Below are 16,203 nucleotides of genomic sequence, written 5' to 3' on the forward strand. Positions count from 1 at the left end.
AATCCTTGGCTTAATAATTTTTTTAAAAAGGGCCAAAGCCAAAGCCAATTTTATGCCAGAAATGCACACTAACTTTGTTTGCTGACAACATGATATCATGAAATAAGTACACATGTACTGAAAGTCATGGCCATTTTTCTGTTTAGAGGAGGATTATGAACTTGCCATTGATTACCATTCATTTCTTGTCCCTCCAAAGATGAAAGAACCAGCAATTTTTGTTAAAAAGATTAATTCTTGAATTAAATTAAACAAAATTTATGTGGTAATATGCTGTCATGGAGTACACTCAATGGATCTAAATTTGTAAGGTCAGAGGCTCAGAGCAAGACATATATTAATAGAAGAAAGCGAACCAATTAAATGTGTTACTATTAATATTGCATTGAAGTAAGTTAGCAGAAATAAAGCAACAACTGTTATGTGAATCATTTGGTCTTCTCTGCTTCTTCGAAACCAATAAGCAAGCTCCGGCCTTTTCAGTATTTTAACTTGCTTTTTTAAATGGATGTTTTCTCCTTAGCAGCTTAAAGGGATACCCTGTGGGGGCTAAAAAGAGGACTGGCCTTGTATTTTGTCATTTTGTTATCATGTTGATGCCATCATTGTTTTGGTGAACAAATCAAGGATTAACCTTTAGTCAAATTTCCCAACATGATTAATGGAGAAAAATGCATTCGTAAAAGCTATCCTTATAATAATCAAAGCCAGAAGGACTAAATACTTCCCTATAATTATGAAACATCTATATATTTACTGTATCCTTCTTTCTTATTAATTACTAGATTAACCAAAAGATGAAGACCCAAGTGGGGTAAAGAGCATTTACTGCATAAGAGAAGAAAGAGTGAGGTGATGGTTGTGTTTTTTTGTATGGATGGGACTTTGGAGGCTTGGAGTGAAGTATGCCCCCCCATCTACCCCTTCTTTTTGGGGGCAAATCAAATATCCAGTAAACCAATGGCCAACAAAAATATCATAACAAAGCAACTTAAAGGGTTGGTGCTACCTGGTACAATTAAGGCTGCTCTTGGGTACCCCACAAGTACAATAATGGCAAAACTTTTACCAAATGAAAATCCAATCCTGAGGACCAGATCTTATTCAGCGCACCCAAACATAGCTTGAGAATATTGTGAATATAATAATTTTAATTTTTTCCTTTCCTACCAACTGAACCAAGTTTTAATTTTTTTTTATATTAATAATTATATTGGTCATTATATTATTTCTTTAGCTTCTGTTGGTGGAGACTGGTACCTCCTGCAGTTCTCAGAAAATGCCACACCGCCTATTCTCTTTAATCGAGGACCTCTTAGTGATCTTCCATGGAGGTCATGGTCCAACATAAAAGGAATTAATAGATCAAACTCATTTCAAAAAGAGAAAGCTTCACAGCCAAACACGGCCTTTCTCTGCCGTGTGCTTTTTTATTTTAAAGTTAACTGCTTTCTCACCCAAAATTACATTTTGGGTAGTTTTGAGGCCATCATGAGCTCCTTCTTTGCCTCTCTCCTTTGCTAAAAAAGGTGTCTCTGTGTTGTTTTTCACTTGTACCCAGCAGCAGCAGCTCAAATACAGGTTCTTTCTCTCCCTCTCCCTCTCTCTCTGTGAATGTTCAGCTTAGCTAACTTGCATAGACTTGAAGCTCAATGTTTTAACATAAACTTCAGTGTATGCATTGTATAGATCATGGTTAAGTTTTCTCTGTGAAATGGGTTTTTATGATATTTATGATCTGGGGTTGGTCCTTTAGTCTAGTACATGTGCTTTGGTGTAGATCCACTTTATAATTCCCATTTTGTTGTCATATTTTTATTCCAGATCTGGGTTTCAAGTTACCAATTTGGTTGCTGTGCCAAAATCTTGCAATTTTATGCATTTATTATTTTTATTTTAAATTGTATTGCTATTAGGAAACTTGTATTCCTAGCTTGTTGTTCTCTTTAGTAAGAATTTTATTAGTTTCTCATTGGTAAAGAAATTCTTCAGGTTTTGAATCAATTGCTTTAAATTTGATCTGGATTTACCATCTGCTGGACAATGACATTAGTTACTTCGACAAGTCTGCTGTCAAATGAAAGATTTATTTCAGTTGTTACTTGTATAGGCTTTTAGTTCTGGATTTACCAATGAAATGTGGTCGTGTTTTACTTTAGATAAATTTGCAGTCCATGAGCTAACTGAAGTTGTCTGTTCAAAGCACTCCAAAGATTGTTATGTACAAGTCTAATGTTGTTATATGTGTGTATTATTCCATTGTAGGTAGAGGTTTAGGATAAAACTTTTTGAAACTACATCTCCCAAGGGGGAAATCAACTATTAGGGCCAGTTTCATCACATTTTGGCCATCTCTAGCTTCATAAGTCATAATTACCTATATTCTTACCCTTGTTAAGTGGTGTTCTGCTCACTCCCTTTTTCATCTCCAGTTCCTACTTATGCACTTTAAGTCTTATATTGCTTTTTAATAATCCTAGTCTAAATCCTTTTGCTGGACATGCTACGCTTAGGCTCCACATATGATTGTTATAACACTGATCCATGCTAAATACTTGCTGGATTTTGCAGGATTTCCACCATGCTTAAGCAAATTCTGAGCAAACTCCCTCGCAAGTCGCCAAAATCTGACTCACTAGATTCTACAGGGGGTGATTCTGGCAGCAATACTCCCAATTTGGGCGGTGGGTTCCAGTGTACAATTGGTGGGAGTTCTCTTACGAGCAAATTAAATGTTGTCAAACGAGTGTCTTCAGCAGTTTTCCCCGCAAGCATTGCAGCTGGAGCCGAGGCAGTGGAGCCCCACTTATCCTTCAAAGAGGTTTCAAATCCACAGAAGCATAATCTGTTTGTCAGTAAGTTGAACCTTTGCTGTGAGATCGTTGATTACAGTGATCCAGTTAAGCAAGATCTTAAGCGTGAAACATTGATAGAACTTGTTGATTTTGTTTCTTCTGGATCTGCAAAGTTCACTGAACCAGCAATTTCAGCAATGTGTAAAATGTGTGCAATCAACCTATTCAGAGTTTTCCCACCCAAGTACAGATCTAATTTTACTGGTGGTGAAACAGAAGATGAAGAACCAATGTTTGATCCTGCTTGGTCATATCTGCAAATTGTTTATGATCTACTGGTTCGGTTTATCAGTTATAGTTCACTTGACATAAAGGTGGCAAAAAAGCATGTTGATCACTCTTTTATCGTAAAATTACTTGACCTCTTTGACTCTGAGGACCCAAGAGAAAGAGACTGTTTGAAAACCATTCTGCATAGGATTTATGGAAAATTCATGGTACACAGACCTTTTATAAGAAAAGCTGTCAGCAATATCATATATCGTTTTGTTTTTGAAACTCAAAGGCATAATGGAATTTCTGAGCTGTTGGAGATTTTTGGGAGTGTAATTAGTGGGTTTGCTCTGCCATTGAAGGAGGAACACAAGATATTTTTGTGGAGGGCTCTGATTCCTCTACACAAACCAAAATCAGTGGGTATTTATCATCAACAGTTGACATATTGTGTTGTACAGTTTATAGAAAAGGATCCGAAGTTGGCAAGTACTGTAATAAAGGGGTTGTTGAAGTACTGGCCAGTAACAAATAGCCAGAAGGAGTTGATGTTCTTAAGTGAGTTAGAAGAGGTTTTGGAAATGACTAGCATGGACGAGTTCCAAAGGATCATGGTTCCACTGTTCAGGCGAATAAGATGCTGCCTCAATAGTTCCCATTACCAGGTAATATATTGCAGCATTTGGTTTTGTGGATTGCTTTTCGACTGAAAATCTGCTTGATGATTATAAAGTACTATGCATTGGCATCCCAATGGGGATTATTCAATCGATGAAGCTGTTAATGATGTTATTTTCCTCCCTTTCCTTCTTCCTTTGACAATTTTTTCTTTCAGGTGGCTGAACGAGCCCACTTGCTATGGAACAATGAACACATCCTTAACCTTATCGCACATAACCGCCAGGTGATTTTGCCACTTGTCTTCCCAGCTATTGAGCGAAACAGCCAAAACCATTGGAATCAAGCAGTGCTCAACCTGACACTGAATGTGAAGAAGGTGTTTTGCGAAATGGATGAGGAGCTGGTACTTGCCTGCCAATGCAAGTTGGAGGAGGAAGATATAAGGTCAAGTGCTGCAGCTGAGAAGCGAAGGTTAACATGGGAACGCTTGGAAACTGCTGCTGGTCACCAACCTGTAGCCTGTAACTTTTTAGCTCCCATGAAGCCTCCTACTTGTCCTGTTGTCTGCTAATTTCTTAAGTGACAGAATTTGGCATATATAATGTGACAACTCTAATCGAGTATCAAAAATTGGTTCTAGAATTGGACCAAGTTTGAGATAACAAATGGGTTCGTGTTCGTATTAGTACTTCGGATGTTGTTTTGAATTGTGTTGATGATCCTGCTAGCTGTGCTGAAGATCGGAAGAGAGACCCTTTTGCTTGCCATTATGTTTATTGACGCATGTTGTATCTTTACAGAAGGATGGTTTGTTTTTTTGCCTATCTTTTGTAAGTTGTATTTTGTCTTCCTATTAAGTAGATGGTGGTAATGCTTATGAATATATTAAGCCATTGGCTATGGAATGTCAAAAGATGTATAGCTAAATTTACGCCCTCCCCATTGAATGTTTGTTTCTCTTTCTGGTATTGCTTGTATGCCTGAAAGTGATTTGATTTTGATAAAAAGTGCCATCCGTCTATAAACCCATGTTGAAATTATAAAACTGCAATAAAGTGGTAAGAAAAAGGTTTTGTCGTCTTAATTGATAAAAGAAAGAAAGGTGTGAGTGGGTGAAGGCCTTTCATCTCCAAGATAAGGCCGACTCACGTGAAGCCTGATGGTGTCATGCCATTGACTTCCATCTTCCTTTGGACGGTGCCACGGTGGCATGACATGAGTCACCCTTAACATGACTTGCACGTGTGATGAAAGGAGCTGTATTATGTTGATGATGGAAGGAAGATGTTTTGGAGTCCAACTTTCTATTTTTCTTTATTTAAGGTTTTTTTTTATTTATTAAGACACGGGTTTTATATCGATTAATAAGAACAGACACGAATTTTTTCTAGTTTTTTTACTATTTGATTCCATAGCATTGTCAATCGTGAATGATAATTTTATACCATAAATATTAAATTTTGTTAAGAATAAAATAAAAGATGGCAAAAATCATAAATTTTTTTAGTATGTTCTTTAATAAAAAACGGATGTCCTATCCTATCTTATAGGATAAGAAAAATTCTACAATATCATGGTCGCATCTTTAATTCTGTTTTTTTTTTTTTTTGGGTCAAAAGGTCGCATCTTTAATTCTTATGCAAGAAAGTTGAGGGCCATGATGTAACTGGTTACAAGTTCCAAACAAAAACAAAAGGGAATGTGTGGTTACGAGAAGATTGATAGTACACATGTACAGTTGATGGCTACATATGTACCAAAGAACAAGGTCATTCAATGTTCTCCAGTCTCCACTGTAATCTGCAGTCTACACCACCCTTTCCCAAATTTATAAGCCTCCCTTTTTTGTACGGACAGCGTTCTGTGTTCCTCTTTCGGTGAGAGAAACAAAATAGAATATGATCCAAGGCACCAGGAGGAGAAGGTCTGCCTCTATGCTTGGTTAGTAAGAATGAATTTTGATACCACTTTTATCTTTCCGAAGAAAAAGGTGAATAGCATTCCTCTTTTACTCATATTCCACATCCTTTTTTTTTTACTGAAATTCATTCATTTTTCCACTTTGTGATACAGTTTGTTCGACCTGTGTGTTGCTGATTCTCCTGCTACGAGACTTGGGAATGTTGTTTAGGTATGCTTAATTGCTTGGCTGTTGCTGCCCTTTATAAGATTATTAAAAGTTTCTCAATCTTTGGACAAGGAAAATAATCATGAATAAATATAAATTTGCTTCTTTTCTTTCTCTCTCTTCTCCAAAGGGTCTGTTTTAGATTTGAGAATTGAGCATATATAGTGTTCCTTAAATGCATGATGGAAAAAAGAAAAAAAGAAAAGTAAATGCACACCTTCTGAGTGTCCCCAATATTGATCGAGCAAGGTAGCAACCATTATCCATATGCATAAAAAACATCCTGTATGTAATAATGTATCATGTGCCGATGCGTCTATCTTAATTCATTAATCTAGGAATATCAGCTTCCGAAACACTTTAAACCCCACTTAACAGTAGGTTAGGGTTTAGGGTTAGCATTAACAACTCTTCTTCAGATCATGGTTTACAAGGATACATGCTATTGCTGGTACACGGATCAGTTGTGATCCACACTATCTGAGTTCATAATGGAAAGATCATTCACTTGAACAGGACAATCTCAAAAAATGTACATGCAGGCAATCGAAGTGAGAATTGCTGTCAGCAGTATTGACACCAAATTCACAGCATTGTTGTCAAGAAAGTTAAGACCTGAAATCTTCTTGACTGTCGGTCCTGGTTTTCCAACAACCTACAAAAACAGTTAGAAAGAGCTAAATTGAGCATTAAATTTAAAGAATAAGCTTGAAGAGTAAAGAAGTAAAGAACTGCGCATCAAGTTCCAAAGAATTCACTAGAGTTATGCAGAAGAATCACATATGTCTTAACATACCTTATTACGAACAGTGCAGAATCCACTGAATTGCAGTGTTGCTCCCAAAAGAGAATCAATGACACTACCACATAGTCCGGCAACAGTAGATAGAGGTATTACCAACAGCTGCTTCAGTGCTACATCATATGGACAATTTGTAGTGAAAAATCCAAAGACCGCAAATGTCAGTCCGATAACAAAGCCTGCAGCTGCAGCTGCAAGTAGTCCTGCTTTTGTAACTCCACCATTTGTACCCTTCCGAACAGGCTGCCAACAATGCCGAAATCAAATTAGTGTCCATAATCTACATATCCAAGCAGCCAGCTAATTTATCTTCTTCTAGCTCGCCAGATGTTTTCCCCATAATCCGAATAAATCCAATCATGATAGGATGAATCCCACATCTTGACTTGTGAAAGCAGGGTAAGTACCAGTAGGCTATAAGGCCATTGGTAATCTGTGTAACAGTTAAACGAATGAAAGATACACAAATATATATATGTATATGTCAAAGCACACACATGTGCATATGATAAATGAACCATTGTGACACAAGCAAGACTCCAATATTTAGGCACAAACATTGGGTTATCATGGCCAGAAGTGCAGGCATATGTGCAAGCAGATCAAGATATGAAAAATTGCAGCTTTTTAAAAATAAAGCTCAAATAAGCAGAATTGTTCATTTGAACAAAAAGAGAGAGAGAAACTGAGAACACCCAAATGCAAAATGCTAAATTGAGCTACTTCCAAGCTCCAAACACTTGTATTCTAGACAACATAATCAAAAGGGAAAGAATGTCAACCTTGAAGGTTGTAATTAAACGTGGTTGATCATCGCTAAGAATTCCAAGCTCAGAAGACCATGTGTCTCCGTTGCAGCAAGCATAGTGACCGATAACACCACCCATGAGTGATGTGATGAGAAGCGAGTCCTTTGTGTCTAAGCATTTCTCTTGCAACCCCGTTATTGTCCACAGAACCACAACCAAGATTGAAGCAATCCCACCATTCGATAGAACCTGTATCCTGAAAAACAAAATAAAAAGCAAACACCTTTTAAAAACCCAAAAAATAAAATAATTATGGTAATAAATTAAAGCCAAAGAGAAAGCGATGGGTGATACCAATTTCGTTGACCACCTTCTTTGAAATCGGCATCAACGCGACGCTTCTTGTCTTCCCCAACCTTGGTCAGCTTTGACGATGTGGCAAAGAACACAAGCAGCATAGCTCCATACCTTTGAATATAAACTCAGTGAATACGATAAACCCCGTTTGGATGCAGAGAAAAAGAAGAGGAAAATCGGGAGTACCTGAATCCGATGGCAATGTGAATAATCATAACAGCAAAGCCGGCGATTGCCCCGGAGAGGTCCAGTGATTTTCTTCGGTAGGCTCTGCCCGCAACCAAGGCCGAGATTGCAACGGCGATTAACGGTTGGATTACAACTCTATCCATCTTTACCGCTCTAATTACCTAGATTCGCTTCACGATATTAAGAATGTAAAGAAGAGTGAGTTGAAGACTTTTTTTTTTTTTTTGTTAATACAAAAACTGTCCACTAATTTTATTATAATTTTTAATTATTTTATTAATTATAAAAAGTGTATCTACAAATTTTCCATACAAAAACAGTACAATCGCAATGTGGTCCACGAAAAACATGATCTGGCTGATGCATATGTCATATGGCTAGGGGTGTGTTTCGGACTAATCGGATCGAAAATAAGGTGTTTTAATTTCAATCCAAAAAATTTCTATTCCAATTTTTATTCCAAAAAATTGAAATTTTAATATCTCATTCCAATTTAGAATTTTCAAATTTTTTGAAAATATTATATTTTCGGAACTTTTGGATAAAAATTTGAAATTTTCAGATAAAAAATCGAAATCTTCACGTTACTTTTTGTTATTAGTAAAAACAAATAAAAAAAATTAATAATTATACGTATAAAAAATGTGGGTGCTTTTGTTAGCATTTATGTTATTATGATACACATATATTTATAATATACATATGTTTATATTAATAGTATTAGTTTTTTTTTTTAATATATATGTATGTGTATGTTTGAAACAAATAACAAATTAATGAAACATATAATAAAAAATTAAATAAATGATATAATATTAATATAAATACGAAATAAATTGGCATAATTTCAAAAATATCGAATCAGAATGCCTTTGAAAAATTTCGGATCGGAATTTATAGATACATTCCAATTCCAATCTAATTTTTTTTAAAATTTTTGAAATATAACATTTTTGAATTTCGAATTTGATTCGAATGTTCTAAAATTGAAAATTTTTTCAAATTGGAATTAGTCGGATTCCAATTTTTTTAATCCAAATCACACCCCTTCATATGGCATTCGCCTAGAAGGTTAAATCGATATCAACCAATGATGGTCCAATTTCGTACCAGCCTAGTAGTGTGCCCATGTGTTAGATTGGATCTTTAATTAATGTACTTAACTATTTTCCTTATCGCTGAGTGGTTGCACAATAAAGTAAACATTAACAGCTTGTCCCAGTCGCACAAGTTTATTTAAACATCTATGGAGTCCCACCAACCACATCTACTACTTACTAATCATAGAAATTCGAATTAATAACTTGCTGATTAATTATCTCTCTCACTTGGCCAAAAAAATTTATGCTTTAATTTCAGGCATCTGCACCTCTACAGAATTGTCAAAAATCCAATTGTTTTTCTAATTACTTTTCACTACTCGAAGAAAGCTGGGTACCCGTACCCCTCAGAAAAAAAAAAGAAAAGGTTACGAGAAGAGCAATACAAATACAATAGGACACAAAGCCAACGGCTGTTAACACTGAACAAAACTGTATCATTCATACGTAGTTCTTACATTCCATCGTAGAGAAGGGTACTGACGAGGTGGTTAATACCAGATGGGTATGGATATGTATACATCAAACAACCTCAAGTTGGCTGTGCCACATGGTCTGCGCCCTTACAATACCTTCCTCACTACCATCTATACTTGTCGGTCTAATGTAGAATCAGATTTATACGCCATATTCCCTTTTATATAATGAAAAGCAGTGCACCATAACTGCATGTAACGAACTCAACCAGACTTGCAAAACTCTTAAGATTGGAAGCCAGGGTTTCTCCATGACCATATACACATCAAGAACAAAAAAACATACCTGATACGATAGAAAAGGATGGGAATAATAGAAATGAGGTTTAAAAAGTCAACCAAATCTTCCACTTCACCTCCCCCTACTCCCCCTACCCCTTCCCCTTCCTCCTCCTCTTCCTCTTCCTCTTCCTCTCCTTTCATGTCCCATTCCATAACCACCATCATCATCTCTTTCGTACTTAAACATGCTCAGTTTAATATTCTCTGCCTCCACATCTTGAGGACCCTTTTGTACCTGAAATTGCAACATAATGACATCAAAAACTTGCAAGACAACAACAATAACAATAATAACCCTCAAAAGATGCAGAAACACTCACATGAAAATCTTCCAAATCAAATTGGTTTTGAAGCCGCCATGCAAGTTCCTCATCACGACCGACATCTGTAAACGCATTTCTTATTGGAGGCTTTGCCCCAGCTTTTCTCTTTTCCCATTCATCCAAAGTGAAAACCTCCGAGGGCTCTTCTTCCCTCTCCTTACCCCTATATTTTCTACTTCTTGAATGCCTGTCATCCTGGTTTTGATGACTCATTTTCTGGAGGAGTTTTTGTGCAGCAGCTTGGTTTTGAACAGGGACAGATTCAACTACTGTAGAGTGTAGAAGCAATAGATACATTAGTATGACATTACAAAGTTAGAAAATGGAGAAGACTTACAATGAATAAATAAAATGAATGTAATTTCTAATAAGCCCATTTTAAATGACCATTGATCTGGACATAATTCAATGAGAAGCAGAAATTTGGTCTTCTCTCTATTTTTAAGATTCAAGTATTACTTTGCCACCTTACCCATCTCCTCTCCAAACATATGTGCCCCACTAGTAATAAACACTGAACAAATCCAAGCGTGGGATGCGCCACCTCCAAGTGTCATTAAATCAAACTTAAATTACATTGATTCCGGATGCAGCATAGGTTATAACAAAATACAACAAAAGATGCACACTGAACTTAGATGAAAACCCACCTTCCTTTGGCCTTGTTCCAGAGCTACTAGGTTTCTCTTCAGTTCTTTCATTAAGGGAATCTGTTTTTTGTTTGTTATCCATGTCATTTGATTTGAAATGAAGGTTCTGCTGCTTATCAATTGGTCTAATCTCAGTATTTCTGACAACAGGCTCGTTGCGCTTGGAGTTCAAATCAGAGTAATCTGCCAATCATCACAATGCTCATAAGTTATGCATGTATTAGTAATGATTAGTGACGGAATAGTATGGTGAAAGACAAATAAACTAATAAGATCTTATATATTCAAGAGGTCAGGAGTACTAACAAGAAGACTTGGCCTGCGGAAGAAATGGCTTTTGGGGTGCCCCAACTTGCAACTTCTCAAATGGAGGGGGGCCGTTACCATCACTTTCTTGTGACAACCTTAAAGATGAACGTGAAAAACCTGAATATTTTTTATTCACCTGCCATTCTTCATAAAGTGATTGAACAACACCTCCTAACAAAGTTATGACTTTAGGATTCAAACATACTATTCCATTACGTACAGGAGCTTTATTTTCTAAACGGACCTGCCAACCAAAAAACAGTGACAAAACAAAAAATGTTCAGTAATAACTAGAGATGCGGCCTTTATACATGCATCAGTTTACCATGAATAACTTAAGAAAGTGGGGTTAGAGGGACACTAAAAACTTTTTTCAAAATTCGTATCAAGGTTCATATAACCAGTAACGTACAATAAACACAACATGTAGGGAATGAGGGACTCCCAAGCATAGTGTGATAGTTTCTCCACACTGGCACCATATCACGTGAAAATATTTTTATGTTCTGTGCACAATGGTTTTCGTTTTCCACAACATAATTGTCAATTTTACAAATTTCTTGGGCTCTTCCATTGAAGTCTTCAGCTTATGAAACATCCGGGACATATAATTACAGAGTTCAAGCGCAATATTTAAGCATGTTTTTCTTAGCCTTCCAAGATCCTAGACGTAAAAAATAAACAAATAAAGCCCAAGAAAGACAAAATTATTAGCTTTTCAATGGGCTTGCAGTTCACAATTGTCATTAATTTCTATAAAATTGTCAATCGCAACAATTTTAGTTTTTTAGTATGGCATTATACTAATTATCATTGCTTTTCAGTATCTAAGAAAGCTAAATTCCATATGTTAAATAATAAACAGATTCAAACAAATTCCAACCCATGTCCAACAAAGACAGCTCTAATGAGTTACACTATACATAAAAAGCAAGCTGAACATTAAGCAAGCATGAAGCAACAGAGACTACCTTAGTACCAGGAACGACGTCGTCAGGGATTGATGGGATATGAGAGAACTCTATAGCTGCTATCTCACTGTGCCCATCTGTGAGACCGAGTTTTAAAAGACGCCGACTACTTGAATTTCTCGCAATATCGTCTACAGGGCTTCTAGTAATGTCTCTTACCGAAGATATCTGACAAAATAAATAAAGACCATATATTTCTATGCCTTTTTTTCTTAGCAACCAAACAGAGCCCAAGGAAAATTCACGAGAAGGGTAAAAAGAATGATTGCCTGGAGGACTTTGGGGCCGTGAAGATGCGAAGACTTGCGAAGAGTATTCGGGTCGGGCAAGGACTTGTCGCAGATGGATCTGAGGTCCATGTTGGCGAGCTCCGATTCCACTGAGTTCACGACCGTGAGCGTGTCGTCGGCCAAAGCAGAGTGGATCGTGATCATGACCTTCACTTGCTCCAAGTCGCCGAAGCACCATCCTCTGCTTCTTAGGGTTTCGATTGCAGCGTCTGAAGCCGCGCCGGAGCTCTCCTCCATTTTTAGCGCCTGTTTGCGCGGCGTTTGATTTTGGTGGTTTTTCCTAGTTTTGCAAAAGGGAAAGAGCAATATGCAGTATAAAGTATAAACATGTAGGTCATAAAACGACGACGTTTATCCCCTTCCATTTTGGGATTTCTTTTAAACGACAACCAACCAATGTAAACGACAACCAATATGGGCCTGGCTGGTTACCTTGATAAAAGGTCAGTCTGGAGAGTCCAACAGCACATGGAAGCCCAAAGCACTACTAAGGCCCAACCTAGCCGAACAGTCGGGAAATTCTAAAATGACCTCATTGTTTGCTTTTCAAACCCCACATGCTCACTATTGTTTTCATTCTCAAACCTCTCATTTGGGTTAGAAAGCAAATAGTAGGATCATTTTAGAATTTCTCCGAGCAGTTAGTTAGCAATTGGGCCTCGTTAGTCGTTAGGCTCCACCTCTTGGCCCATCATAGTGCCATATTGATACGATGCATGTCACATGTGTGACGTGCCAGTATGAAATGAGACACTGGACATGATCATGTCCCGATCAAATCATGTTAGTGTCATGCATGTCAAAAGTCAAAACCATGTCATGATTATGCCAATCTAACATGACATGACATACACATTTATTTGATTCACTACCTATTAAAGATTGAATTCAATAGTTGTGTTTTCGGTTGATTATTGGTAAAAATTTTAGGCATAGTAAGAAATCTAAAGAGATTGACAACAAAATATGGGTATTGAAGCTTTTCATAATTGAGCCCTAGCTGATTGCTTTTGAAGGTTGAATGCATCACATATTATTGAATCAATTGTGTAAACATTCAAAGGCACATATTTTGGTTAGGTAGTGGGAAGTAGAATGCACTAATTAATGTAGTTGCTAGCTATCTTATATATTCTTATGTTTCTAATTAGTACTAGTTCAACAGTCGCTTACCAAATTAAAGGGCAGTGTGAACTAACTCTCACCAACCAGTAGACTTTTTTTCTTTTTTTGTAATTTCCAGACCAGTAGAGAATGGTTAAGATGAAGCAAATCTCAGATATCAACTGCAAAGGCAACAAGGGACATAAAAATATTGAGAGTAAGAAGTAAAGTTTTTGGTTGAGAACTCGGGAAACAAATGATGGCAGTCAAGTCAGACAATTATATATGGCTCAACCAATTTAGTTCACAAAAGAGCATTTCCCAATTCCCTTTTCACACGTCTAATTGAATCATTACTCTTGAAATAAGTAAATTTGTATGGATGGAAACAACTCACATGTCACATTGATCTGAGTCAAAACATGTGCCATCAATGATGCATTATTGATTCAATTTGACAGTGTAAAAGCAGGCACTGCCCCAAAAGTACATCGATAACTAGCTATATTCTTCATGTACAGAAATGGTTAATTGGTTATGGGCTCCAATTTTGTTTCTCATTCTCTATTTTCTATCTGAAAGGCAAATTGGCAATGCATTGCTGTAAGGAAAATAACCCTGTTCTGAGTTCTGAAAAAGGCTTAATTATGTATGCCTGTGTTCTCTTAAATTGTGAAGATTGAGCCAAATTGCCAAAAACCCCACCTTTTACATGCATTTAGGCTATTTAGCACAATGCATATGCCAGTGCACATCTTTATTGTAATGTTGAAAGCTTCCCCACATTTTGTCAATCTTATTGAATTTCAGACCATTTCCCTTTGAAGTTGAACGCAACGAAAACACAATGCAATAAATTCCACCACGCATAAGGTAGATGGCATGCATGGATTTTTTTCTTCCAATCACATTGATTTTTTCTTTCCTCTGTTTAATTGGTTGTTGAATTATGCAGCAGCAGTATGCTAGATATTGCATTTTTCAATGCGGGGCCTTCTGCGCGCATTAAGTTACCATTAATACCTCAACGCCATGCCAACTAGCTACAAAGGAATATGCAGTTGGAAAGAAAAAAAAAAGTTTTCCCAATATATATTGCTCTTTATTTATTTAACTTTAAGATTTTTTTTTCTTTTTTTGGGGTAAACATTAAGAAATATATGACTTCGTCACTTGTGGAGATAATGAATGCAGAATTTAATCCTAGCTATCTTGTATACAAGAGATTTCCTTGAATAGATAACTGAGTAAGCTAGCACATTCCCTCACTGATTGACCCCAAAATGAGAAACCAAATTTATCTTCTAAAGGAATTTATTAACTTTCTAATTTACCTTTGATATTCACTCTTTGTGTAATCAATTTAGAGCTAACTTGAATATTGTAGGGACAAATATTAGAACCACAAATAATGGCCATGGACCATGGTGTTCTGTGAGACCGGAAGAAAAATATCCTCCAATATTATATGGTGCATGGCTGTTAAAATTGCCCTTGCCGGTCAAGTTAATAGCTACAAGAGCAAAGTGAGTTGATATATACATATATATACAGGCTCCTTCTGTTGAGGTATACCTCAACTTATTTATGTTGAGGTATACCCAGTTAGGGCCCACATGAGTCGTTTTGTGTCGATCTAAACCGTTCATTTTTTACATCTCTATTGATAGATCATCTTTAGATATATTTTAAGACTAATTTATTTGCAACAAATGAAATATGTACATATATGTTATCAAATATTGGTATTTAAATTTGGAAATTTTAAATTCATTGTATTATTTGTAGCTTCACCGTACACTCTCTCATTTATGATGCATTGGCCACCTGATTTATGTAATATGATCTTGTCATCTATGATTAAATTATATTTATTAAGTTGTGACAAGGCCCAAATGTTTCGAACTTGGCACAGTTAATACAAGACAGATATATGGTTAGAAGTTAGATGTTAGATTAACCAATCTTGTTTTATGCATAACTATAAATTTGTTAATCAGTTCTACCAACAAAAAATAAGAAATGTGAATAAATTCATATCTCTATAATCTATATCGCATGGAGCATTAAAGGTCCTACATATTAGTTGAATATATATGATGATATAAACATATATTGTCATTTGAGGCTTTTGATTGAGCTAGTAGGTCAATGGTGTTTGTCGGTCTCCTTTTGGAGTAGAAAATTGCAAAGATCTTTTACCAAGAAAATTGCAATGAAAATGACTGCGTTCAGAATTTCACAGCATATAATATATAGTTATATACTATACATAAGACAAACACAAAGCTATGTTCATGCAAATGTCACTTTCAATATATGTAAGGACTGTTGTGCCATAATGATGAAATGAATTTCTCATGCTGTACCAAGGAAAGGATTCACCCTCACCAATTCACCATGTGGTAATTATTTTTTATTTTTTGGTCGGGTTAACTGTTATTAATAATTTAATATTACTATTAGTTGATTTAAAATATTGTAATTGTGAAAATTTTTATTAATTAATTTGTAATTAACCCTAATAACAATACAATATAAAACTGTTTTATAAAATGTAGTTTTTAAATAAACATATTAACTCTATCTTTTAAAGAAAACAAAATAATAAATTTATGAAAACAAGATTAACTTACTATGTTTGATCAATTGATCCATACCCTTTCATAGAGACACTACTACTTTAGTTCTCAAGTTAACAATATAACATAGGAAGACTTAGAGTTCAGTGTATTTTATAAGTCTTTATTATATTAAGACCGGTAATGATTTAGGGTTTTTAAT

The 16,203-nt window shown here is 35.9% G+C and overlaps 3 protein-coding genes, 1 long non-coding RNA gene and 1 other non-coding gene across 6 annotated transcripts; 2 read left to right on the forward strand and 3 right to left on the reverse strand.

Annotated features, from left to right (window-relative positions):
- Window positions 1–1,142: 1,142 nt before the first annotated feature.
- LOC147285523 (serine/threonine protein phosphatase 2A 57 kDa regulatory subunit B' kappa isoform-like) lies at window positions 1,143–4,638 on the forward strand. The gene is made up of 3 exons (XM_086242960.1): window positions 1,143–1,581; window positions 2,572–3,733; window positions 3,904–4,638. The coding sequence occupies exons 2-3, from the start codon at window positions 2,582–2,584 to the stop codon at window positions 4,258–4,260; spliced, it is 1,509 nt and encodes a 502-aa protein (XP_086099086.1). The 5' UTR covers window positions 1,143–1,581; window positions 2,572–2,581; the 3' UTR covers window positions 4,261–4,638.
- An 850-nt stretch (window positions 4,639–5,488) lies between these two features.
- LOC147285524 (uncharacterized) lies at window positions 5,489–6,027 on the forward strand. 2 transcript variants are annotated; one of them, XR_015122241.1, is made up of 2 exons: window positions 5,489–5,679; window positions 5,763–6,027. It is a non-coding gene; the product is annotated as an uncharacterized LOC147285524 (long non-coding RNA). The 2 variants fall into 2 exon arrangements; XR_015122242.1 differs by having other exon boundaries at window positions 5,489–5,630.
- A 34-nt stretch (window positions 6,028–6,061) lies between these two features.
- LOC147285525 (integral membrane protein (Protein of unknown function DUF92, transmembrane)) lies at window positions 6,062–8,145 on the reverse strand. Its single transcript, XM_086244892.1, has 5 exons — window positions 7,912–8,145; window positions 7,723–7,836; window positions 7,402–7,624; window positions 6,614–6,862; window positions 6,062–6,472 (listed from the first exon to the last, which is right to left on the reverse strand). Exons 1-5 carry the CDS (start codon window positions 8,055–8,057, stop codon window positions 6,341–6,343), a joined length of 864 nt encoding a protein of 287 aa, XP_086101018.1. The 5' UTR covers window positions 8,058–8,145; the 3' UTR covers window positions 6,062–6,340.
- A 1,124-nt stretch (window positions 8,146–9,269) lies between these two features.
- On the reverse strand, window positions 9,270–12,589 carry LOC147285526 (tudor domain protein (DUF1767)). The gene is made up of 6 exons (XM_086242961.1): window positions 12,295–12,589; window positions 12,026–12,193; window positions 11,052–11,298; window positions 10,746–10,928; window positions 10,093–10,364; window positions 9,270–10,007 (listed from the first exon to the last, which is right to left on the reverse strand). The coding sequence occupies exons 1-6, from the start codon at window positions 12,550–12,552 to the stop codon at window positions 9,843–9,845; spliced, it is 1,293 nt and encodes a 430-aa protein (XP_086099087.1). The 5' UTR covers window positions 12,553–12,589; the 3' UTR covers window positions 9,270–9,842.
- A 1,096-nt stretch (window positions 12,590–13,685) lies between these two features.
- On the reverse strand, window positions 13,686–13,782 carry LOC147285527 (small nucleolar RNA Z266). Its single transcript, XR_015122728.1, has one exon. It is a non-coding gene; the product is annotated as a small nucleolar RNA Z266 (small nucleolar RNA).
- Window positions 13,783–16,203: the final 2,421 nt, after the last annotated feature.

Source organism: Dryas octopetala, chromosome 5 (genome assembly GCF_963921425.1).
Source record: "Dryas octopetala chromosome 5, drDryOcto1.1, whole genome shotgun sequence".
NCBI classification, from domain to species: Eukaryota; Viridiplantae; Streptophyta; class Magnoliopsida; order Rosales; family Rosaceae; genus Dryas; species Dryas octopetala.

Bases quoted from the DNA above. Each gene is read 5' to 3' on its own strand.
- LOC147285526 (XM_086242961.1), bottom strand. From the start codon at position 12,552: ATGGAGGAGAGCTCCGGCGCGGCTTCAGACGCTGCAATCGAAACCCTA. The intron at 10,929-11,051 runs GTTAGTACTCCT...GATGATTGGCAG, and splicing joins TCCGCAGGCCAAGTCTTCTT to ATTACTCTGATTTGAACTCC. The intron at 10,008-10,092 runs GTGAGTGTTTCT...TTGCAATTTCAG, and splicing joins TTGATTTGGAAGATTTTCAT to GTACAAAAGGGTCCTCAAGA.
- LOC147285523 (XM_086242960.1), top strand. From the start codon at position 2,582: ATGCTTAAGCAAATTCTGAGCAAACTCCCTCGCAAGTCGCCAAAATCT. The intron at 3,734-3,903 runs GTAATATATTGC...TTTTTCTTTCAG, and splicing joins TCAATAGTTCCCATTACCAG to GTGGCTGAACGAGCCCACTT.
- LOC147285525 (XM_086244892.1), bottom strand. From the start codon at position 8,057: ATGGATAGAGTTGTAATCCAACCGTTAATCGCCGTTGCAATCTCGGCC. The intron at 7,625-7,722 runs GTATCACCCATC...TTTGTTTTTCAG, and splicing joins GAAGGTGGTCAACGAAATTG to GATACAGGTTCTATCGAATG. The intron at 6,473-6,613 runs GTATGTTAAGAC...CTGTTTTTGTAG, and splicing joins TCTGCACTGTTCGTAATAAG to GTTGTTGGAAAACCAGGACC.